Below are 25354 nucleotides of genomic sequence, written 5' to 3' on the forward strand. Positions count from 1 at the left end.
CTCTACAAGTATTCTATTCAACACTTATCTAGTATTTCTTTGTTTGTCGCTAGCAGAGACGCTATGTCAAGGCCGCCCGGCGCCCGAGGTTGCGGGCCGCGATTAACACACAGCTATTAATTCTATCTTATAAGGATTCTGTGTAATAACAGTATTAGGCTCAAATATACGATTTCACAAGTCTGAACAAATAATTTCTGTAAAAGAGACGTGAAATTCAAAATTATGAGCCGCGGCGTTCAAAAAACAGGACTAGAAAGTATAAAATTGAGACTTAGGTAGGTATGCTATAGGTAAGGCCCACTTACACCATTTCACTGACCCGGGTTAACCGGTTAAATCTGGAGTTACCATGGTTACCAGTACAATTTAAAACTGCGTTGACGGCTTGACACTGGATCCAGTGCTTACACACGTAGCGTCCCACAAACATTACCTTTTTAACATGGCACGACGGATCCGAAATGTATGGGAAAATCCGCGGATCCGGATAATTTCATACATTTCGGATCCGGATTGCAAACGCTACACTGGTGCCATAGGAAAAAGGTAAGTGTTTGTGGGACGCTACGTGTGTAAGCACTTTTGCCCCTCACCCTTTGTCGCACCATCCAGACGGCGAGCGCCGCCGCTGAGGTGACGGCCCTACCACTGGTGGCGCATCAAACATATCCATATGGCAAGCCGGGACTAATTTGGCTTAGGTACATATTTCCTTTACAACTCTGCTCAAACGTCCAAAAACAGGCAAGCCGGTGGGAATCGGCTTTTATGGACGCGCCGCCACTGGGCCCTACACAGACGACAAAAAGTACTCAGCACCAGGCGTGGCTCACTCCGCGATTTCGTCGCTTTGCTACAGGTAGCTGAAAGTACATCCGTTCGGCCCCAATTTTGGGGAAAGCCATAAGCCGCGCGTGGCGCTGTCGCCACCTAGCGGCCATATCTGTGCTGATCGTAACAGACGCGTTTTGTTAGAGAGTGAGTCTTCTGTACCTAGTACTATTATTTATTCTGTGTCCACACTCACAAGTTACCTGTTCGTCTCAGTAGCCGTAGATATAGTTTGTAGCTTTCTAATAGAGCCCGAAGGCTAATCCTATTGTCTATTGTTAAGTAAAACCGCTCGTGCCACGTGCCACAACCACCGGCATAAAAAATCGGTACTTCGGTTACTGAGTGCCGGCGAGTCGAACGCTACAGAACCAGTCTAAAATGTGTCATCGAGATGCGTAACAAAGGCGCGTTATCGGAGAGCGCACCTACACTGGTTTTTTGAGCGTTGGACTAGCCCGCGCTCAGGTGCCAAATAGAATAATTAGGACCCTTTTTTGCAGGTAAGTAGCACGTGCGGTTTTACTGAACAATAGACAATAGGATAAGCCTTCGGGCTCTACTAGAAAGCTACAAACTTTTTTTATACCTCCGGTTGTTGAAACATTCCTTAGGGGCGCCGCCTGCAAGAGAGGGGCCTGGACCTGCGCTCCGGGTCTTTCCTGGTGCAAAGGCTGTCCATCGCAATTCAACGCGGTAACGCAGCGAGTGTGATGGGCATTCTTGCCCAGGGGGTTGCAGGGGGTTGGGGGGTTGCTCTTAGTAGTTTTAATATTGCGTGTTTAATTTTAGATACAAAAACCGGTCCAGTGCGAGTCGGACTCGCGTTCCAAGGGTTCCGTACATTACCCAATTTTTAATAATGTATTTTTTATGTGGATTGTGAATTAAATGTCTTTAAAAACCCGTAAAGGGTCGGATCAAAAACTAATTAAGTCCGACTCACGCTTGATTGCACATTTTTAAAGGTTTGCCTAAGCTGTCATCTATAGGTAAAGAACTACAAAATTATAGACGTGATCCTATAAGGGTTCCGTTTTTTCCTTTTGAGGTACGGAACCCCTAAAAATTAGTATCTGAGATATAAAGACATAATGCAGTAAATGGGTTAGTCCACCTTGCGCTACATTTTCTATATAACGTCATCAATTAAAACGCATAACTAGTGTCGTCACAATCGAGCAACATTACGACATTAACAATGGTGCTAATTCTCACTCAGTGCTATTCCTACAGCTGAACCATAGAGAAATATAAGTAAAGAAGGAGTGGTAACTCCATACATCATTTTTCTTACTAAAACGTTATTTCGTAGTCGACATCTAACATCAAGTAGTGGAACTATCAGTACTGCTACTTGACACCAGATATCACAAGTTTCGCTATTGACGAAATATGTACTACTAAAACAATTTACAACTAATATTATAAGCAGGGAGTTGAAAATAGAGTTCCGGTGCATCCGGTTATAATATTAGCTGAAAATTTTAGAGCATTAGAGTTTTTGTTTGCTGCTACATCTATTGTCAACTAGCAGAACTGATAATGTCCGCTACTTTACGTTAGATGTCGACTATGAAATAACTCGCGTTTTGGTAAGAAAACTATGGAGTTACCACTCTTTCTTTCCCAGTAATGTCGATAAAAACTAGAAATCCCACGCAGACATTGTAATTGTAGCCATTGATTGAGTTATATTGTAAGGTCGCATTGACAACAAATTGGTATGATCTCAGTATGATGGAAGGTTGCCTGTAATTGAGGTAAGTCGCTATGAGGTTGCAGCGGCGATAGCACGGTCGCATTTTTATCGTTTGTCACCATGCTTGTCACGTTCTAATAAGTACGTATGTAAGTGCGTAAGTGACGGGCATACAAATGGAACCATGTCGCGCCCACAGGTAATGAGTCAATCTCAATACAGAATTACGGAGGTCAATTCAAGCTTATATTGTGACATCAAAATGATAGTCTATACTATATATACTGTACATGTGCATACAATAAAACACCTAAATGTGTGAATGTCACGCTCTCGCCAGACAAAGAATGAAGGGCTTTGGAGCAGGATATCTGGAACCAAAGGACTTTAAAACGCTACCCATGACCTCCATCATCCGACACACATGGAGATGGTGGGAAAAGCTCTTGAGTAGCTGACGGGTCTTTCCTAGGGGGTTGCACAAAAGATCCCTATGGGTCGAAGTGTATCCACAAGGGCCCCCGAACAACATAAGATAAGATAAGATAAGATAAGATACTATACATGACTATACGGATCCTATCATTAGTGCTTGTGACGGTAGAATAACTCAACTAATCGCATCTCAGCATTTCGAAATACTGGAAAAAGGTGACGCCATCTTGTGACGTGAGTCAAATGCCAACTGCCGCTTTATGCTCCTACGCATTCTAAGTTGGGAGACACAGTTGTACGATTTTTGTAGAAATCTTAAGAATCATAAGAACCTATCTTAGCCACACGCTACCGCACAGTTTAATACGCTCATTTTAAAGCTACGTGCTTAAATACTTAACATTAAAGTTGGCAGAGTCTTAATGAAAATTTACTTAAGAAAACGCGGCCAATAAAAAAAATCTGTAGCAGGCGGCGCTTTGATTATAAGGATTGCATAATTTTTATACTTTTTATGATTTCTAGAATATGAAAATTATAAAAAGTATAAAAATCATGCAATCTTTGTAGGTAAGGTAGAAATTGCCGCGATTATTCAGGTTCAACTTTCATTAGCTAGACTTTAAACTTTAAAGTAAGTAACTGGTTTAGCAATGTGTACGGTACCTACACATACATTTCCAAATGTCCAATATTTCTGGAAACTTGCTTGAAAAGAAAAGAAAAGAAAACTTACTTACTTAGAAAGTTCCGGTTCAGATAATGTTACTCAATGTTTAAATGCACATACATGCCAAAAACTGAAGAAATACCTATTATTAGTATTCTTTTACCGTAAAAACCCGTTTAAGTGAAAACCTAGTTAAATTAAAAGTATTAAAACTAATTTTCCGTATCGCCTTGGTGGATGGTTTTAGCAAAGTGCCTTGAAGAAAACTAACTTTAACTAGGATTTTTCAATCAAAACCAGTTTTCGAGTCTTGAGCTTGACCTCTTCAGCCTTTGTTTTTTCACTAATTATTCACTTAATTTCAGTTAAAACTAGTTCTGACTGACGTTCTGTAGGGAAAACTACTTCTCACTAAAAACGGGCTTCTGCGGTAATATATAAAGTTATAAACTATAAACCCAATTTACAATAAAATTCTATTATAGAACGCCAACTCCATATTACCTAGTTGCTACAATTTTTTTCAATATCTTGCAGCTATATAGCTCGAAAAAATAAAATGCCACAAGTTATAGTGTATCGCGCTATATTCTAAAAGGCACAAGCAATCTGCCTTCAGATGAAATCTATCCACTTTGCATCACTTTACATGTATGTATGCGGTGACGTCATACCGGCTGCCCTTGGCGAAATGTCGTTGGTATAGGGTAGACAGAGGCGAATCGGATCACAGGTAAAACCGGATCAAGATGAGGAATCCGATAATATTCGAAACTTGCATTGATATGGGTGTTTGTTAATTTAGAGATTCGTAAATTACAAGACAACATTATTGGAAGCCATCTTTATTCGTCTAGTTCCAAATATGAAAAACCCACCATAAACTCAAACCATAAACTATTACCATAACGTAACATTCCTCTCCTTAATAAAATTATAACTAACAACTATAACTAAGATTCAATTAGTCTCGACGGAGCCTTGACTATTCGTCCAGACCTCGTCTTATACAAGTCAAAATTTGGTTCCGGAGTATCATTGATTCCAGTATTGCTTTGACTCACTTCACTTGTATCAATGAGCTCCTGATCATCACTTTCTTCTGCTTCATAAAAGGATTCACAGTCGCTATCATTACTATCATAGTTTATAACATAAGAGTTAGGATTAACAGACTCATTTTCAGTACAATTAGTTGACTCATATTCATTTATGTTACGCAAATGTTGTCTGTTTCTCCTATATTGGCGACCTTGTTCATCCTTTACAATGTAGGAACGAGGGAAGTCAGCCTTATTTACAACACTTCCTTTTTGCCAGCGATCATCAGACATCTTTTTCTTAAACATGATACCCTGACCTATCTCTAATTGTCTTAGAGGCCTAGCAGTTTTATTGTAGTGGTTTTCTACCTTATGTTGCAACTCTTTATCTAAGAAATAGTTTCTAGTATATATTTTAGGCTTTAAATAATTTGCAGACACAGGACAACGGTTATTTAAGTTTCGATTGAACAAAAGGTTAGCTGGAGAAGGGCTATTTTCCTTGGGACTATTTCTGAAATTTAATAACGCTATATAAGGGTCTGTGTTATCCTCTTTACATTTTTTAAATATGGATTTGACAATTTTGACAGAAGATTCCGCTAACCCGTTCGACTTTGGGTAGTCAGGAGACGAAGTAATATGCTTAAATCCATATGCATCCGCAAATTCTTTAAACTCTTTACAGGAATACTGTGGACCATTGTCACTTATAATCTCTAAAGGACAACCATGTCTAGCTATCATAGACTTAATATGATTGATGATGGTTCCTGAAGACAAGTCATTTAATCGAGCAACTTCAAAAAATTTACTGTAATAGTCTACAACAACCAGATAGTATTGTTTATTAAATTCAAAAAGATCAGTGCCTAACTTTAGCCATGGTAGTCTAGGTATGTCATGAAATTGAATTGGTTCTTTAGTATTGTTTTTCCTAAATAAGGCACATGTTTGACAGTTGTTGCAGAGTTCTTTAATTTGACTTGTCAATCCAGGCCAAAATAGAACGTTTTTAGCTCTACGAAGACATGTATTTAATCCTAAGTGACCTTCATGAATAATTTCTAACATCATTTTTTGTAATGCTACTGGTATCACAATAAGATTATTTCTTAAAATTATTTGGTCGACTAGGGACAATTCATTGCGAAAATTCCAGAAAGGTTTTACTAATTCATTTAGATTGTTCTTAGAATTTGGCCAACCATTATGAATATAATCTTTTAAACAGGACAATGTGGCATCCTCGTTCGTTTTCATGGCAATGAGTTGTCGCTTGTCACTTGAAATAGGCAACGAATCTATCATGACCTCAACATGACAAATAATTTCTTTGTTAAACTCTTCATCAAATTCCTTTGTCTCATCATTCTTGACAACTAGGAAAGAGCGACTGAGAAAATCTGATATATACATTTGTTTTCCAGGTACATACTTAACAGTAATGTCATACCCTTGTATTTTAAGCATCATTCTTTGTAGTCTTGCAGGTACTAAAGACAGGGGTTTTTTAAATAAAATTTCTAATGCCGAATGATCAGTTTCAACTAGGGTATGTTTTCCTAAAATATACTTATGGAATTTGATGCATCCAAATACAATAGCAAACATCTCGCGTTCAACCTGGGCATAACCTTTCTGACATTCAGTTAGCGCCTTAGAAGCATATGCAATAGGCTGTCTGTCTTGTAAAAGACAAGCGCCTACTCCTTCCGAGCTGCAATCTACCGAAACGACTACATCTTTATTGCTGTCAAATAATTTAAGCGTGGGAGCGTTCGTTAATGCCTCCTTAAGTTTATTAAAAGCATTTTCATGAGAAGGAAGCCATTGAAATAATATGTCTTTTTTAAGAAGCTCGCGCAACGGGCTTGTAATAGTCGAGTAATTGTTGATAAATTTTGACAGGTAATTTGTCATTCCTAGAAATCGTTCAAGTTCTTTCTTATCATGAATGCATTTTAATTCGGAAATGGCCATTACTTTAATTGGATCAGGTTTAACCCCTTGGTCACTTACAATCATGCCAAGAAATGAAATTTCTTTACGCAGAACTTGGGACTTCTCCCTATTGAATTTGACATTACATTCTTGAGCTCTTTTCAATACATTTAGTAACACTTTATTATGTTCTTCCACGGTGCTGGCATAAATTATTAAATCATCGACATAAAATTGTACATTATCAATATCACTAAAAGTCTCTTCCATGCGTTCCTGAAATGCTTCTGTTGACACAGAAAGTCCAAATGGCAATCGTTTATAGGAGTAGTTACCAAATGGAGTAGAAAACGTGCATAACTTTGAACTTTCTGAGTCAAGCTGTACTGTCCAAAACCCACTGCTACAGTCAAATTTAGAAAAATACTTAGAGCCTGATAACTTATCTAGTATGTCATCAACCGTTGGCAATTGCTTGTGTTTTCTGATAATGAATTTATTTAAGTACCGAGGGTCAATACATACGCGTATTTTATTGTTTTTCTTTTTGGTTACAACAGTTGAGTTGACCCACTCCATCGGATCCTCATTTTTGGTGATTATTTGCTGTCTCACCATATTGTCCAACTCGTCCTTAAGGCTCTGTCTTAGTGCTATAGGGACCCGACGAGGTGGATCGGCTCTGGGAATTGCATTTTCCTGTAAAACAATTTTATAGGGTTTTTTAAAACAGCCTATACCATTGAACAAATTAGTATACTCTGCCATGATTTTATTTGTGTCAGAGTTATTTGAGACATTTATAGTATGAACCATGTTTCTGGTAACTAATTTTAGTTTCATGCAAGATCTTAGGCCTAAAATTGTCATACAATCTGTGCTCACAATAACAAATTCAATGTTATCACACTTTCCATTCTTGAGGTAGGATTTAATGGTGCACACACCTTTGACAGGTATGCACTTATCATGAAGTGTCACTAATTTAATGCGCTTAGTAACTATAAATCTCTCATCAAGGTTCAATGACTTATAAGTAGCTAAGGACATGCAGTTTACCTGAGCACCAGTGTCTAGTTTGACGTTTATAGACTTATTATTTATAATCATAGACTCAATCCACTCACATTCGCATTCACACTCACTGTTGATACAGCCAACGAAGAAGGACTCCTCGCTGTCGTCTTCAACCTGCTTCTCTGTTATGGCTGCAACCTGTTTGTTTCTGCAAACCTTCGCAAAATGATTAGGAATACCACACTTCTGGCACTTGCAACCTATAGCTGGGCATTGATGCGTGCGATCCCAGTTATTTCCGCAGCGATAGCATTTTCTTGTCTTGACGCTTCTTGTTCTTGAAGTATTGACATTGTTGACGTTATGTACTGGCACAGTGCTGACGTTGAGCACGGAGGTCGCAGCTATCTCATTCGTTAGTTCCGTAACTTGTTTTTGAGACAATTCCGCAGCTCTGCACATGGTGATGGTCTTCTGCAGAGTCAGATCCTCCGTGCGCAGAAGCCTCTCCTTCATAGCGGTATTAGCTAGACCTATGACGATAACGTCTCTCACGAGTTCCTCTCTCTTGTCACTGAAGTTGCATGTCATACTTCTGTTCTGAAGGTCAGTAAGGAAATCGTCGAAGGACTCTGTAGGTCCTTGTGCCCTTGTAAAAAATTTATGGCGTTGCATCGTGATGTTAACTTTTGGAATGAAATATGCATTAAATTTCTTTAGGACTTCTTCAAAGGTTTGCTTTGGCTCTAAATTAAACGAATTGTATATTTCTACACCCTTGTCACCCATGTTATGGAGCAGCAGAGCTATTTTACGGTCATCGGAAACTGCTTCAAGGTCCTCGGCAAGAAGAAATATTTTAAATTTTTGGACCCACAATTTCCAATTCTCTTCCATAGAATCCGTGAATTCTAATGGTCGTACGTAAGAGTAGGCATATCCTTGCTTGTTTTGTGGACATTGTAATGCCGGCGAATTTGCCGGATTTGACTCACCCATTTTCGTATTTCACATGTATTATTTTATACTTCTGACACCATGTTTGTTAATTTAGAGATTCGTAAATTACAAGACAACATTATTGGAAGCCATCTTTATTCGTCTAGTTCCAAATATGAAAAACCCACCATAAACTCAAACCATAAACTATTACCATAACGTAACAATGGGCACATTAAAATGACACCGTACGTCGCTTCTCTTAGCCTGCGATGCCTATAATCACTACATAGTATAAAACAAAGTCGCTTCCCGCTGGCTGTCTGTCCCTATGTATGCTTAGATCTTTAAAACTACGCAACGGATTTTGATGCGGTTTTTAATTATAGTGATTCAAGAGGAAGGTTTATGTATAATTTGTTAACCCGTGCGAAGCCGAAGTGGGTCGCCAGTAAGAAATATTTTAAATACCTATTAGCAGATTTTCAGTCTGATCTAACTCACCTTATGGTCCAATTCGCCTCAGTTTACCTAACACGTTAGGTTTACGAGAATTAATGATATACATGTCTTTTAAATATTGATCTGTATAATTGGTAAATTATACGATTCCAATTTATCAGTTGAAACAAGATTTTTCTCAGCTACTAAGCAGAGTACGAGGCCAATCAAAACTTAGATTTTGACATCGAAATTATAGTTGGTCAAACCAATTTGTCAGTAAATAAGAACCAAAAAACCTATACCTACTCATCCTTTTCTTTTGGGTGCTATACATATATAGTAATAATAGTATGCTGTACTAGCATACTATACTATTACTAGCTAGTATAAGACAAAGATAGTATGATTCTCTCTATTATGTTTGAAATGAGACAGTCCTTTGACAAACTATATATCTATAACTGGTCAAGCAGATCTTGTAAGTAGAAAAAGGCGGCAAATTTGAAAAATTTTGGCGCGAAGGCATATCGTCCCACAGAAAATTTAAATTTCGCGCCTTTTTTACTGACAAGATTTGCTTGACGGCTATAAATGATGTGATTTTGTTATCATTCGTTCGTGCGTCTCGTTGCCTCTCGCTCTCGCCATTATATGTACGAACAAGAATGAGCGAAAAGCACGCCCAAGTGAAAACATCATCTAGATATCAATTTGATGTCAAAATATAAGTTTTAATTGGTTATAGAATGATATTAGAATTGGATCTTGGAATGTCACTGGTCAGACTAGTCTATGACAAGTTTGAAGATAATTATTAATAATTTTCGTATCTTAGCACCTGTTTATGTTTATTTATAGTCTTTTAATCGTTATTTTTAAAACATTCGTTATACTGCCCAAAATATTTGTTATATACAGGGTTCTTCCTGTAACAGGAGCAAGAAATTAAACCGTAGGCTGTACTCCTCAAACTGACCAACATTTGTTCAGCAACTTTTGAAAATAACTCATGCTTTGATTTTTATTACACTTTAAAGTTTATTCTAAGACGCAATGTATTGCAAATTTTGTTATGTTTAAAGCGTGACAAGCAACGTCAAACACACTGATGTCAGCGTACATTGAAGGCAATATTTATTTTGTATGAAAAAGAGGAAGTGTAAAGGATTCATAATATTTAAAAGTTGCTGAACAAATGTTGGTCAGTTTGAGGAGTACAGCCTTTAGTTTAATTTATTGCTCCTGTTACAGGAAGCACCCTGTATATATACTGTCCCACCACGTATCGTAACAAATGCCGTTTTTCAGATTTCACTAAAATTGGTGAAAACATAGATGGAGTTCCGTATTGTACAGTCAAGTGTAAAAATATGGGTGCATATACTAAGTAGGGTAATTCGCCAGTAACTGGCCGTCCTAAACTAAAAATAAATTCTATTCACCTATAAACAGAATTATTCACTTATCAGCATTGCGATACAAAGAGGAAATGTCGCCAGCATTCCTTGGTACAATGCCTCAAGGGCCTATTTTAGATTTAAGCTAGTTTTTAATTTATATATCTTGTATATATCTTGTTTGTAAATAACAGAATTCATTTTAGTATAAGGTTTCAATAACTGGCTACCTTATACTAAAATTAATTATATTTATAGGTGTATAGAATTCATTTTTGGTTTGGGGTGGCCAGTTACTGGCGAATTACCCTACTTAATAAAAATATGTCCGATAGTTCTTAATTTGCTGACATACCTAATAGATGTGGGATTTCGTGAGTGACACCGCTAAACTAACAGCATTCTCAGTGCCCATAAGGCCCGTCTAAATCCTCGTAAGACCCACCATATAAAGTAAATTAGAACGAATTTAGTTTGTTTTAAAAGACAATGAAATAAAGAAATGCTACTTTATCTGGTTCATGAAAGGTTCAAATTAGATTGCACGAATAAGTACATTGTAATGTACATTTAGTCTCAGGAGGTTAAGTATATAGGCATAAGTCAATGCTGTCTGTCTGTCTGTATCCTCCTGACACAGGCACACCCGATTTAGATAAAATTTGATTTGAGGCCCGAGAAAGGAAATAGGGTACCTATTATCAATTATCATCCATGCAGACGAAGCTAGTAACTTCTTAATTTTTTCCATATTGTAATCGTCATCTGATTATTGGCAAAAAAACAATCCAGTCAAAATTGAATTTAACCTTCGTCGATCGTGCTAATAATCCATGTACAATTGCCAGGATTATTTTGCTTAAAGGCATTCAATACCACATTATATAATAATATTAATAATACATATATCATTCTAGTCTGCTAGTCTATAAACTTATAAAAATATATTACAGTACATATGGGGCTACTTTTCCGCACTAGTGCGTAAAATAGCACTTTTCGTGCGTATGTCGATACTTTAAAGTGCCATATGTACTGTAAAACGTTGTTCGATACACGTGCGAATAGGTAATTCGCAACTCGTGTCGATTTAAAACACTCCCTTCAGTCGTGTTTTAATTTATCGCCACTCGTTTCGAATTTCCTCTTTTTCGCACTTGTATCGAAAATAACTATTTTGATATGATATTGACTTAACATTACTCAGTGCATCTCGCATATGCCAACATACTTGAATAACCAAGTTCAAATTCTAAACGTCTAACGCACTCCTACATAAAATCCCCGCCGGAATCGACCTCTCCGGTGACATCACCACGTGTCGAATAGGACCTCTAGCGTCTATTTTTGGCGCGCCAGGTAAACTGGTTACCGCCGTCCGGTTACCTAATGTCAATGAATGTCAGGCATTGCCAAGTTTATGGATATGATACTGGTTTGCAACGAGTTTTTGCAAAATGTGGTTTTAATATGATATTTAACGTATTTCGCTAATGATATAAATGTGTTTGTGTGATTTGATTTTCGTTTTTCAAATATGTTAAGTATATCATCACTACATAGTATAAAACAAAGTCGCTTCCTGCTGTCTGTATGTCCCTATGTATGCTTAGATCTTTAAAACTACGCAACGGATTTTAATGCGGTCTTTTTTTAATAAATAGAGTGATTCAAGAGGAAGGTTTATGTATAATTTGTTAACCCGTGCAAAGCCCGGGCGGGTCGCTATTAGAAAAATGTAAGTACGGGAAAGAGTTTTAACTCCGCATAGGTACATCAGTTTTCTTACCAATACGCGAATTATTTCGTAGCAGACATTATCAGTACTACAACTAACGAACTAACTGGGGATACAAACAGCAACACTCTTAACTTTAAAGGCATAAGGTCCACCGATGGACGTTAATAGTGTGGGCGATGGTACAACTTTACTTAAGAGCCCATCAACGTGCACACTAGCGCCACTGCTAAATAATCGTGATTATTTAAATTTAACGAAATGTATTTAAAAAAGGGGGCAGCTACGTACTGTATCTTGTATTAAAGTACCTTTTTAAAGTATATTTCGTTAAATTCACGATTATCACGATTATTTAGCAGTGGCGCTAGTGTGCACGTTGATGGGCTCTTAAACAGAAATGATATTTAGATAAACAGTTCTAATATAAAATAGCGGTCATGATTACGATGTAATTTGCTTTTGCAAACGGTGACCTATTACATAATATCAATGAATATATTAAACATTGCCCGGTTTATGGACTAGGTATACATAAAATGTGATTTACACTGATATTCTTATGTAGGTAATTATGGCCTGGAGAATATAGCAATGTGCAATTTATAAGCGATCGCTGGTAGCCTAGCGGTAAGAACTCAATTCATCGGTCGCGGATTTTAAGTTTAGAACCCCGGCTCGTACCTACCAATGAGTTTTTCGGAACTTAAGAGCCCATCAACGTGCATACTAGCGCCACTGCTAAATAATCGTGATTATTTAAAATTAACGAAAGATATTGAAAAAAGGGGGCCACTACGTACTGTATCTTGTAGGTATTACAGTACCTTTTGAATACATCAACTTAGTTTTATGTCGCTGAATTCGTCAATCTATGAGTCCAAAAATAAAACGGCCGTTTTTGTTTTTAGTTCACATATCGACGAATCCAGCAACATAAAAACTAGTTTGATGTATTCAAAAGGTACTGTAGCTTTATGTAGTTTTTAATTTTAGTTTAAGTATAATTTTTCTTTTATATTACATGTACCTACCTATATATTAATAAATTTTAGTTTTTTAGTTTCAAAAGGTGCTTTAATATAAGATACAGTACGTAGCGGCCTCCTTTTTTCAATATTTTTCGTTAAATTTAAATAATCACGATTATTTATCAGTGGCGCTATTGTGCACGTTGATGGGCTCTTAAATACGATATTATATACATATACCATTTAAATTATACAACGGGACTTAATCGCGTATCTAAGTTTTAAGATTTACCTCCGACGTTTCGAGGACGGCGTTGTCCCCGTGGTCTCGGAGAAGACTGGCTTAAGTTGACATCAGCATCGTCTAACCGCGCGAGTTTTTCGAACTACCCGCACTTGGTCTTGTTTATCCTGTCCACGGATCGTCATTTCTACAGCAGGAAAGTACGGGAAGCCATTGAAATCAAAAAACATAGTAATTTCAATCGGGACGAGGGTTTCAAGATCTCATCCACATGGAATCCAGTCATTAGTAAATGTAAGCGTAAACGAATATCGACAGTCGATAAATCGAATATCGTTAGTGTTGTGTGTCGACAGAGTGACATCCCTAGTGCGCAAAACGTTCAAGCGGATAAACAAGTCCAAGTGCGGGTAGTTCGAAAAACTCGCGCGGTTAGACGATGCTGATGTCAACTTAAGCCAGTCTTCTCCGAGACCACGGGGACAACGCCGTCCTCGAAACGTCGGAGGTAAATCTTAAAACTTAGATACGCGATTAAGTCCCGTTGTATAATTTAATAATGTGTAAAAATCGTGAAAGTTTAAATCAGTGCATATAGGTACCATTTGATAAGTATTTACCCTTTTTTACCAGTCGCTTTTCGGTGTAGGAAAACATCGTGAGGAAACCGGACTAATCCTGACAACGATTTATAATGTAATATGACTCAGGAACAACTCGTGCTCATCACACGAATAAATGCCCTTAGCAGGATTTGAACCCAGGACCATCGGCTTCACAGGCAGTCACTGTCACTACCCACTAGGCTAGACTGGGGCCTTACGTCACGCGTGGCTCACTCCGCGATTTCGTCGCTTTGCTACAGGTAGCTAAAAGTACATCCGTTCGGCCCCAATTTTGGGGAAAGCCATAAGCCGCGCGTGGCGCTGTCGCCACCTAGCGGCCATATCTGTGCTGATTGTAACAGACGCGTTTTGTTAGAGACTGAGTCTTCTGTACTTAGTACTATTATTTATTCTGTGCTTATTTTAAGTTATATAACTTATATAGCTCTACAGCGGTATCATGGTCGCGTTTTTATCACTTGTCATATCATGCGTCACTTTCGCACTTACGTACTTGTGAGAGCGTGACAAGTATGGTGACAAATGGTGGTAGCTAGAATTTCGCTCGAATATCTTTTAGGATGGCTTGAATGAGGTATCTTACCATCGGGCCTTGTATCGATGTATTAGGTATATTACGGAATCACGACGGTTCTAAGAACACACGGAGTGACGTCAGGCAGTCGTCGCCCTTGGGCGGCGCGACTTAGCTTTGGTTTAATAGTAGTTTTCTGATAGATCTTATGTAGTTTCGATACCTATTTAATGTTTCGCTTTTAGGGTTCCGTATCCAAAGGGTAAATACGGGACCCAATTACTAATTAAGACTTCACACTCTCCGTCTGTCTGTCACCAGGCGGTATCTCATGAACCGTAGGTCAATCATAGCTAGGTATCATGAAAGATAACTCATAAAAAGTAAATATATTTTCACCACACCAACTGGTAAAGGCTCTCTTGATTGTTCAAAACGGATAGCAAAGTTGCATTTTATTCACATGTGAGGCAAAGTAATCAAATGTAAATTTCGAGTTGTTTTCTTATGTTTGCTGGTTGAATTGAATTTTAAATGAAGATTTTGAATGATAAATATTTAATAACATTCATTTGGATTTGATTTGGTTTCGTTTTTGTTTAATATCTTACAGTTAATATTTTCTTCGGGTTGGTGTGGTGAAAAATGTTGTGATTCACGCGGTGGCAAATTTTGTTTAACCCTCGTGCTTTGAAACCCTCATCGCAACGCTCATGATTCCATTTTTCGACCACTCGCTACGCTCGTGGTTCCATTTTGGTATCTTTCGCTTGCTCGTGTATCAATATTAGCACGAGCGGTTAAACAACAACTTTGCCCCCTTGTAAAACAAATAACTATTTTAAGTAAACGGAAATAGTTTAATCTAAACATTAAACTAATTAAAAACTAAACTAAAAGAATAAATATAAACGAAATATGTATAAAATAACTAACTACCTATTGAAGCCCTATTGAAGGACGGGTGTCCTGGGCTGTCGCCAACACAAAGATGCCCATCACGCTCGCGGCGCTGCCGCGTTGGATTGCGATGGACAGCCTTTGCATCATAAAAGGGTTAAAAACAATAATTTAAAAAAGACAAATTATACAGGGTGCTTCCTGTAACAGGAGCAATAAATTAAACTAAAGGCTGTACTCCTCAAACTGACCAACATTTGTTCAGCAACTTTTAAAAATTATGAATCCTTTAGACTTCCTCTTTTTCATACAAAAAAAATATTGCCTTCAATGTACTTACGCTGACATCAGTATGTTTGACGTTGCTTGTCACGCTTTAAACATAACAAAATTTGCAATATATTGCGTCTTAGAATAAACTTTAAAGTGTAATAAAAATCAAAACATGAGTTATTTCCAAAAGTTGCTGAACAAATGTTGGTCAGTTTGAGGAGTACAGCCTACAGTTTAATTTATTGCTCCTGTTACATGAAGAATCCTGTATACACACAATAAATTCAGATAAACATATTCTTTGCTTCTTTATCTTCTAGTGTCTTCAATATTCTTTCTCGTTCTGTAGACAGAATGGTCGTAAACGTAACCTCTATCAGGCTATGTCTGAAGCTTAAACACAGACAAAGCCAAGGAGAGGCTAGGTCGGACTCCCATTCGTGATCTTCTGGGATCTTCTATTCTGTTCTTGTTGTCTTCTTTCACTTATTTGTCCATAGTTTCTAGAAAGAGGTTGGTGAAAGCCGAGACGCTAGGTCGGACTCCCATTCGTGGTCATCTTCTGGAATCTGCTTGTTCTTGTTGTCTTCTCTCACTTATTTGTCCATATTTTCAAGAGAGAGGTTGGTGAAAGCCAAGAAGACGCTAGGTCGGACTCCCATTCGTGGTCATCTTCTGGAATCTGCTATTCTGTTCTTGTTATCTTCTTTCACTTATTTGTCCATATCTTCAAGAGAGGGGTTGGTGAAAGCCAAGGAGAGGCTAGGTCGGAATTCCGTTCAATTTTATCTTCTAGATTCTAGAATTTTCGCGTGCGATGTCTTCGGAACTCTCATTTATGGTCTAATCTTCAGAACTTCTTATTAGGATGACTTAAGGATGACTCACATTAGACCAGGCCGTGTCCGGGCCGGAGCTTCCGGCACTTACTTTTCTATGATGATGACAGATGACAGGCGATCACGTGTTGCTTTCCATAGAAAACGAAGCTCCGGAAGCTCCGGCCCGGACACGGCCCGGTCTAATGTGAGTCATCCTTTATTCCATTTTTATTAAGACAACACTGCAACTTTACCTATTAGAGTTAGATCAAGATAACGTAGCAACGATTTTGACAGCACATATACTGTGCAAGTGTGTTTTAATTTCGTAGAAGTTTGATGTTTAAAATAACACTTGCACAGACTGGGATATCCAAATCGCTGCAGAGTTGTCTTGGTAACTATAACTACTTAATTACTTTAATAATAAACAATACCAGAATACATTGTTTGTTAAGAAAATTTACAGGTAAAGTTACATTTTTGGTGCCGTGACCAGGATTAAATAGTTTTTTAGATATTACGTTAGAGTTAGACCGACAAGTCTGCAGCGATTTTGATATCACGGACTGTGCAAGTGTTATTACACAGTCTGTGCTGTCGAAATCGTTGCTACGTTATCTTGATCTAACTCTAGGTAAGTAAGAGATACCATTTCGTGGCACTTTATCCTTTTATGTTTCTCTATTTTGTGTTGGCAACCTTAATCTAGGTAAATTCATTCAACCTTAGAGTTGTGCTTCCTCAGATTTAGGTCTGATCTGAACCTCAACTGATTTAATACGAATCTGTTCTGGCGGCCTAGCCAAGGTGACAATCGCTATCGCTTCGACAACGAAACGCTTTGTGTCTCTCTATCACTCTTTCAGTGCTACAGTGACAGTTGCGTTTCGATCGCTACTACGGAGCGTAAGCGATTGGCACGTTGGCTATGCGGCCTAGCCTGCCTTAGTGTAAGGCCTGACGCTCGAAGCGGAGCGTTCGGCGGAGCGTGCAGCGTGGCGTCAGGCTCACGCGTGATGTGAGCAGCGTGCACTAAGACCGCTCCTATACGCTTGCATTTGTTTAACATGCACGCCGCACGCCCCGCCCCGCTGCACGCCCAACTCAAGCGTCCACTCAGGCCTTTAAGGACATACATATATGTGTATCTTAAAAGTTGGTCCCAATATTATTATCAAAGGTTTGGTATTAGTCATTGTGTATGTGATTCACCATTTGACCGATCGGACCTGTCCCTCCCACGCTGCGTTTTTGATCAATTGCGGTTTGGTTATACCTGCGCACGATTTGCATTCAGCCATAAATCTATATAGGTTCAATTAAAATATAAAAGGGTAACAGATTTAGACGATAAAATGGTAAAAAAATACCTAAAGTTTCATTCTATGGAACTTGCTAACTATGTAAACCAACAAACCGCCATATTGAAATTGTCTCTGAATGAATTTACTAGTGACTTTTGTTTACATACATAGTTGTAAGCAAAGTTAGCAAGTTCAGAATGACACTTTAGAAGTATATTGAAATATCATAACTGAAATAGATGTCATATATTAAAGAAAAAGTGACGTTAGCCCTCCAGTGGTGAAGGCCGGATCGAAATATTTAATAAAATAATTTGATTTGTTCCCAAAGTTGCGTATATTGAAGTTAATCGTTACCTATTAAATCGTTATATATCGATCGTTAATAAAAACCACAGACTTGTCATTCTCGCGCTCGCGCTTGACAGACAGCTGAAGTGTGCGAAAGGGAAGCCATCACGTATATGAACATCGCATGAGTGCGAAAGAGTCAGACTACAAATGAGAAAACGTGACCATTTTTGAGTTTGACGACGGCCGCGGACGGCCAAGAGCGTATCACCGTAATTTTCAATTTGAAAAATATACACAAATTCGGAAGAAAACTATTTGATAAAGTAATACAATGAAGATAGTGTCTTGTAGTGTACCGGATTTCAGTGTCACAGGGCCAAATAAACCTAGCAAATACTCATTTCAGAGGAATAATGATATTCCGAGCGAAATTTTCTTAACGATATTTTGTCAAATTAACAGCATAAAATGTGTAAGAAGCCGGTTTATACAATTGATTATAAGTTTTTCTTCCTTTGTGTGCTAATATTTTATCATATTACTCAATAATTTAAAATATTTTGTGTAAAAACATAACCTGTTACTTTACGCTAGGGCTTGACAAAATGTTCAGATGACAGTATCGATAACTTGTCGGTATATTAATAGCTATGTAATCATTTCTTCACAAGACATAATTAAGATATTAACCTTTATAACCGACTTCAAATAATAACGATTGTTATACCCTTTTTGAAGGTGCAGATGTTTAGCAGTAAATTTAAACTTCACTTTCCAACACAGTAAGAGTTAGACTAAGATAAGGCTGTAACGATTTTGATAGCACACGCAGTGCAGGTGTTATTTTATACATCATAATGTCGTAGAATTTTAACGTTTAAAATAACACATTTGAAAAAGTAATAGTCGATAAAGCAATCAAACACCGACAGATTATTAATATGTTGTAACATGACATCACTATTTTTGATCTCACATAGACAATTTACGCACACACTTGCATTTCATTTTTGGTCGCACTTTTGAAGATTGAGAGTTGTTCTTGTCTATTCTAATTCTATGATAAAAACTGTAATAAAAACAAACCAATGTCAAATAAACGATAAAAACAACATTTATAAAGCGTTAGTTTTATATTAGAGACCGCTGATACCACAAACCGATTCTATAAATGTTTGGTGCTGTGCTTATTAAACAGAACTTAAATTAGATTCTACTCTATGCTTATTTTTAATTTTAATATTCATAAGTTAAAGCTCTCTTGTTCATACCTACTATAAAAAAACTGGACATTTAAGATACATAGGTAGGTTTAAGGCAGTTTAAGCACAAAAAAAATACACCATCATCAGATCAACACGTTTTCAATGTGATTACTGATTACACATGAGAGATTCAATATGCCAAATTCTGATGCCAAAATCAAAACGCAAAATTATTATAGTAAAAAAAAATTACACTACACGAGCTGATACCTAGTAAAGGCTCTGTTGATTATTCAAAAACTGATAATTGCATTTTATTCACAGTTTCGATTTTAAATGACACTTGAATTAGACGCCAATGAGTGACGTAAATGTTAAATAGTTATTTTCGATACAAGTGCGAAAAAGAGGAAATTCGAATTACCTATTCGCACGTGTATCGAACAACGTTTTACAGTACATATGGCACTTTAAAGTTTCGACATCGCACGAAAAGTGCTATTTTACGCACTAGTGCGGAAAAGTAGCCCCACATGTACTGTAAAGAAGATTTCACCACACCAACTGGCAAAGGCTCTCTTGATTGTTCAAAAACTGATAGCAAAGTTGCATTATATTCACATGTGAGGAAAAGTAATCAAATGCAAATTTTGAGTTGTTTTCTTATGTTTGCTGGTAGAATTGACTTTTAAATGATGATTTTAGATGATAAATATTGAATAACATTCATTTGGATTTGATTTGGTTTGATTTTGTCTGATATCCTACGGTTAATATTTTCACTCGGGGGCTAATTTCGTTTAACCCTCGTGCTTTGAAACCTTAAGATTTCATTTTTCTATTTTGGACTCTTTCGCAAGCGCTCGGGTATCAATATTAGCACGAGCGGACCGAGCGGTTAAACAACAACTTTGCCCCCTTGTAAAACAAATAGCTATTAAAAAGAAGGAGCAACACAAATACAAGCTAACGAAATAATAAATACAATAATCAGAGGAATCTTTAATTCAATAAAATTTAAATTCGATGGAAAAACACATAACCTTGGATGTCACGTTGAGGCTAAACAGCGGTGACCCCTCACGTTTACATGCCAAAGTACGAACATCACGACTAGATACTAAAACTACACACTTAAAGTCATGGACGATTAACCGGTTAAGGCCCACTTGCACCATCTCACTACGGTTAAGCGGTTAAACCGTTAACCCAATATCACCACGACTAGATACTAAAACTACACACTTAGTCATGGACGATTAACCAGTAACCAGTTAAGCCCCACTTGCACCATCTCACTACGGTTAAGCAGTTAAACCGTTAACCCAGTGTCAAATTGTACTGGTAAACATGGTATGCCAAAGATGGCCAAAGTATATACGAATATCATCACGACCAGATACTAAAACTACACACTTGACATTCTTTTATTTACAAACAAGATATATACAGTGTATTACTAAAATAAATTAAAAACTAGCTTAAGTCTAAAATAGGCCCTTGAGGCATTGTACCAAGAATGCTGGCGACATTTCCTCGCTGTATCGCAATGCTGATACGTTGTGCGAGGTAGCCGCCAGCTCTTCGGTCACCAGTTACGTCAAACTACACACTTAAAGTCATGGACGATTAACCGGTTAAGAGGATAGTTGGACCGCTTCGTCATACAAACGTAGTCCCGTTTTCCTCCCTGAAAGTGAATGTTAACAATATCTGGGAGGCCGAGCTTTACTCGGAAAACATATTAAAACTCAAAAATGCGCGTTTTCCCACAGATAAGACCTAGCTAGATCGATTTTTCGCCCCCGAACACCGCCATATAGTAAATTTCATAGAAATCGTTAGAGCCGTTTCCGAAATCCCCGAAATATAGGTACTAGTGGCGGCACGTCCATAAAAGCTGATTCCCACCGGCTTGCCTGTTTTTGGACGTTTGGGCAGAGTTGTAAAGGAAATATGTAAGCTAAATTAGCCCCGGCTTGCCTATGGATATGTTTGACGCGCCGCCACTGATAGGTACTATATATATACTGATAGGTTATATATAAATAATACTATTAAATAATTATAAACAAGAATTGCTCGTTTAAAGGTATTAGATAGATTACGAAAAATATTGATACAGAAATGATTAAATATATTAACTATAGAGTTATGCCTCTTCATTTGACTTTTTTCGATATTTTGAAGAGTTAACAGCGAAAAAGTATTCTATACAAATTATGCAAAGCTTCAAACCCTTTATAATATATATTAAAACAAAAAAATAAAACGAAGGGGCATAACTGTGATTAATATAAATCAAGTTGCATAAGTATATAGATAGATTTTTATTGGTATTAATCATACACTGTCAGTTACGTCACTGTAAGTACTACTAGAACTCCTTATAAAGGCTTCTTTTAAATCACTACATAGTATAAAACAAAGTCGCTTCCCGCTCTCTGTCCCTATGTATGCTTAGATCTTTAAAACTACGCAACGGATTTTAATAGATAGAGTAATTCAAGAGGAAGGTTTATGTATAATTTGTTAACTCGTGCGATGTAAGATAAAAAAATATGGTTGTCTGTAAAGTCGGTTTACGGACGATAATTTTGCGTGATAACGTCATAATAAAACCTTGATGAAAAATTGCATACTTTTATACGTTACCATGGAGATCTGTCCACAACGTTACCATGGAGATCTGTCCACAACGTGACACTTTTTCGTGCGTGCTACCGGTGTTCATCGATTTATAAGACGTTATCACACTTATCACGTCAAAAAACTTCAACAGTAAAACTTAGGCTAGATGTCGAGGCTCCAACTCTGCTGGTTGATGTTAAGTATGCTAATCTGTACATTTACAGTCAGATCGCAGACCGACGACCTCTGTCACAATGTCGTATGCTAGTCGTATCTAACGTTGAGATTCGCGAGTTTATTCGTGATAATAAAAAACCTGATTGAACTCTGAGTTTATGGGAAGTACTAATTGTATTCTGATGATCATGAGTGAATGAATGAGTGTCATAAATGCGAAACTTTGCTTTCGCTTAACTTCGGAACTAAATGACCTACAGACTTGAAATTTTGGATTTTAAGTATGTGATTATAGCTTACTGGATGACGAAAATTTCTGCGTTCTGGTCTTATCCAGAGGTTCTCAAATAGGGGCCTGAAAATGCGGCGAAATGGTTCCAGTAAAGGATGGTACGGCAGTGTTTGCTTCGCGCTCGACTTGGCGGGGGCACTGCCGTGCCCCCAGATATAAGCTCAATTTACCCGTACGTTCTAAAAAACTTCCTCGGAATTACGAAAACATACGCATGGTAATTTTTAGCCATTTTTTCCCAAACAAATAAGAAATCAAGAACAAAATGAAATTAGCCCTCATGATAGTTAATAAAAAACTTCATTTAAAAAACCGGCCAAGTGCGAGTCGGACTCGCGCACGAAGGGTTCCGCACCATCAACAAAAAATAGAGCAAAAAAATCGTGTTTGTTGTATGGGAGCACCCCTTAAATATTTATTTTGTTTTATTTTTAGTATTTGTTTGTGTGAAAATTTCAACTGTCTAGCTGTCGCGGTTCATAAGATACAGCCTGGTGGCAGACAGATGGACGGACGGACGGACGGACAGCGAAGTCTTATTAGTAATAGGATCCCGTTTTTTACCCTTTGGGTACGGAACCCTGAAAAATGAAGTTTGAACGTGACTTATGACTCTCTACTTTAACTTTGAGAAGTGTTATAAGTTTAAAAACTAGTGTTTTACCGTGTTAATGAGTTATAAAAACCTTAAGAAAATCATTAATCTGTGACGCAAAATACAAAACATACTTAATTACATAATTTAAAATTATTTTTAAGTTTAATATCAACAAAAATACGGATTTACAATAGTTGTCGAACATCGAATTCATATACCTACATAATATAACATATTATGTTTGTGTGAAAATGTGTATGCTTTTGACCCCTGCACTTATTTAAAAGAATTTAAGTACACCAAGAACAAAAAAACTACTTGAAATTAGTTTTATTAGAATTATATGTATGTTTTCGGTACTATGCCGCACAGGGACAATTTTATATAAATTTAGTTTTAGTTTAGTTTTTGTTTATACGTTTAATTATCATGTTATTTTTTTTTAATTTATATTGGAAGATATATGTAGTAGGTATCCAGTACTAGTATTAAGCTACATATATGTGGGCCCGACACTATAGTTCGTTTTTTTTAGCATTAGAAATAAGGTAAACAATCTTGACGTGTCTTTTTATTGAAAAACACGTTTTAAAAATAAGTTACGGCAAATATGTAACAATTATGAATCTAATACGATCATTTACATTCTTCTGCTTTCATAAGTATAAGTTACTGATTTTTAAAAAGCGTTTTTCAATTAAAAGACATGTCAAGATCGCTTACCTCCTTTCTAATGCTAAAAAACGAACTATATCATGATTATCGTGAACAATTAATGACATTACTTTGAAAAATGACATTTTTAATGATAGTGTAGGGATTGGCATGAAGGAATGACGGTAAGTAATGAAGTTATAGATGGTCAAGCAGATCTTGTCAGTAGAAAAAGGCGGCAAATTTGAAAAATGTAGGCGCGAAGGGATATCGTCCCATTAGATAATTTGAATATCGCGCTTTTTCTACTGACAAGATTTGCTTGAGCATCTATTGTTTAAATATCTTGCTTCAGTATTAAAGTTATGTCAAAGTAATGATACTAGAAATGACATTACTATTGACAGTGAATTGATTGAAATATAATATATTCAACGTATCTATCTTCACTACAAAGTAAAAGACTTCAACGAGTGCTGCTGATTAGTATTTAAGATTTTTTTTTGCAAAATAGAGATCAAATTAATGAGTGATAATGATAATGATGAATTGATTAGAATGAAAATAAGAAAAAAAACAATATTTTTATTATTATTATCAATCGATCCTTATATAGTGTGTCAAAGGTCTGTTTGATTTCAAACATAGACAGAGAGAATCATACTATCTTTGTCTAACACTAGTACTAGCACCCAAAAGAAAAGGACGAGTATAGTTTTTTTTTGTTCTTATTTACTGACAATTTGTTTTGGCCAACTATATTTATTTTTACCACGCTCTGATCACGCTAACTTTGCACAAACTTGGCAGTAAGAACGCATACGTATCCCTGTAAAGCTATTGGTACGTGACGTACCATTTTAACCAAAGAATATTAAAATTAAAATTGAATATTGAGTAAAAATCGTGTTCTAGAATCAGTATTAAATTCTTGAGTGTAAATGGTGTACTTGTAAAATTCAATATAAATTCAAGTCATTTTAAACAATGTTTTGAATGAATGTGGAACTCTGAATTCAAATATCGTTTATACTGCCCAGAGAAAAAGATTCAAATTGTAATGACAGTTTTTATGACAGCAATACCTTCGTATACAACAGTGTTTAGTAAAATTAACCAGACGGCAGACAGACGGACAAAAAACCTAACACATCTGATTATAATATTAAAACCCGTTTACCTGACTGCGGAAGCAAAAAAGATGATGGTTTAAATCAAATATTTATAATGATATCATATAGTTCCGGCAATGAGTTTACTTAGAGACGTCATAAAATATGACGTCATAGTTAACGGTCATATTATATTTCCTGCTATAATTTAAGTAGATACTTTTATTGAATTAGCAGTCCCAGAACGATTAATCGTTTAAGACGAAACAGAAGCTGAGATTTAAATATTTTAGGTAAATATACCCGTCTCGCTCACGAAAGCGGCTCCTAAAACTAGTGCGATAAGGACAAGGCGAAAAATCCTGCGTAAAAATCTCAAAAATCGAGGTTTCGTACTCGACTGTTTCCTCCTCCAAAACTTAACCAATCGTAACCAAATTTGCAAATCTAAATGATTATGAAATTATCTGTGTCGGACCGTTTTGATTTTTTGATATTTTTGTTTTTTAAAGCGCTAGAGCCCTTCAAAAATGGCCAAAATGGCATAATTGACTATGCTGCAATGAGAGGCG

The 25354-nt window shown here is 36.9% G+C and overlaps 2 protein-coding genes across 3 annotated transcripts in view; both read right to left on the reverse strand.

Moving 5' to 3' along the window:
* Positions 1 to 25354, reverse strand: part of LOC134659241 (androgen-dependent TFPI-regulating protein-like) — a 516400-nt gene that overhangs the window by 293435 nt on the left and 197611 nt on the right. The window lies entirely within an intron of this gene.
* LOC134659126 (uncharacterized protein K02A2.6-like) lies at positions 4550 to 8628 on the reverse strand. 2 transcript variants are annotated; one of them, XM_063514736.1, is made up of 2 exons: positions 7756 to 8628; positions 4550 to 7327 (listed from the first exon to the last, which is right to left on the reverse strand). In XM_063514736.1, the coding sequence occupies exon 2, from the start codon at positions 7244 to 7246 to the stop codon at positions 4595 to 4597; it is 2652 nt and encodes an 883-aa protein (XP_063370806.1). In that variant the 5' UTR covers positions 7247 to 7327; positions 7756 to 8628; the 3' UTR covers positions 4550 to 4594. Both variants share the same exon structure in this region, with proteins under 2 accessions (XP_063370806.1, XP_063370807.1).

The sequence above is a fragment of the Cydia amplana genome, chromosome 24 (assembly GCF_948474715.1).
Source record: "Cydia amplana chromosome 24, ilCydAmpl1.1, whole genome shotgun sequence".
NCBI lineage: Eukaryota > Metazoa > Arthropoda > Insecta > Lepidoptera > Tortricidae > Cydia > Cydia amplana.

Coding starts and splice junctions, on each gene's coding strand:
- LOC134659126 (XM_063514736.1), bottom strand. CDS start 7,246: ATGGTGAGACAGCAAATAATCACCAAAAATGAGGATCCGATGGAGTGG.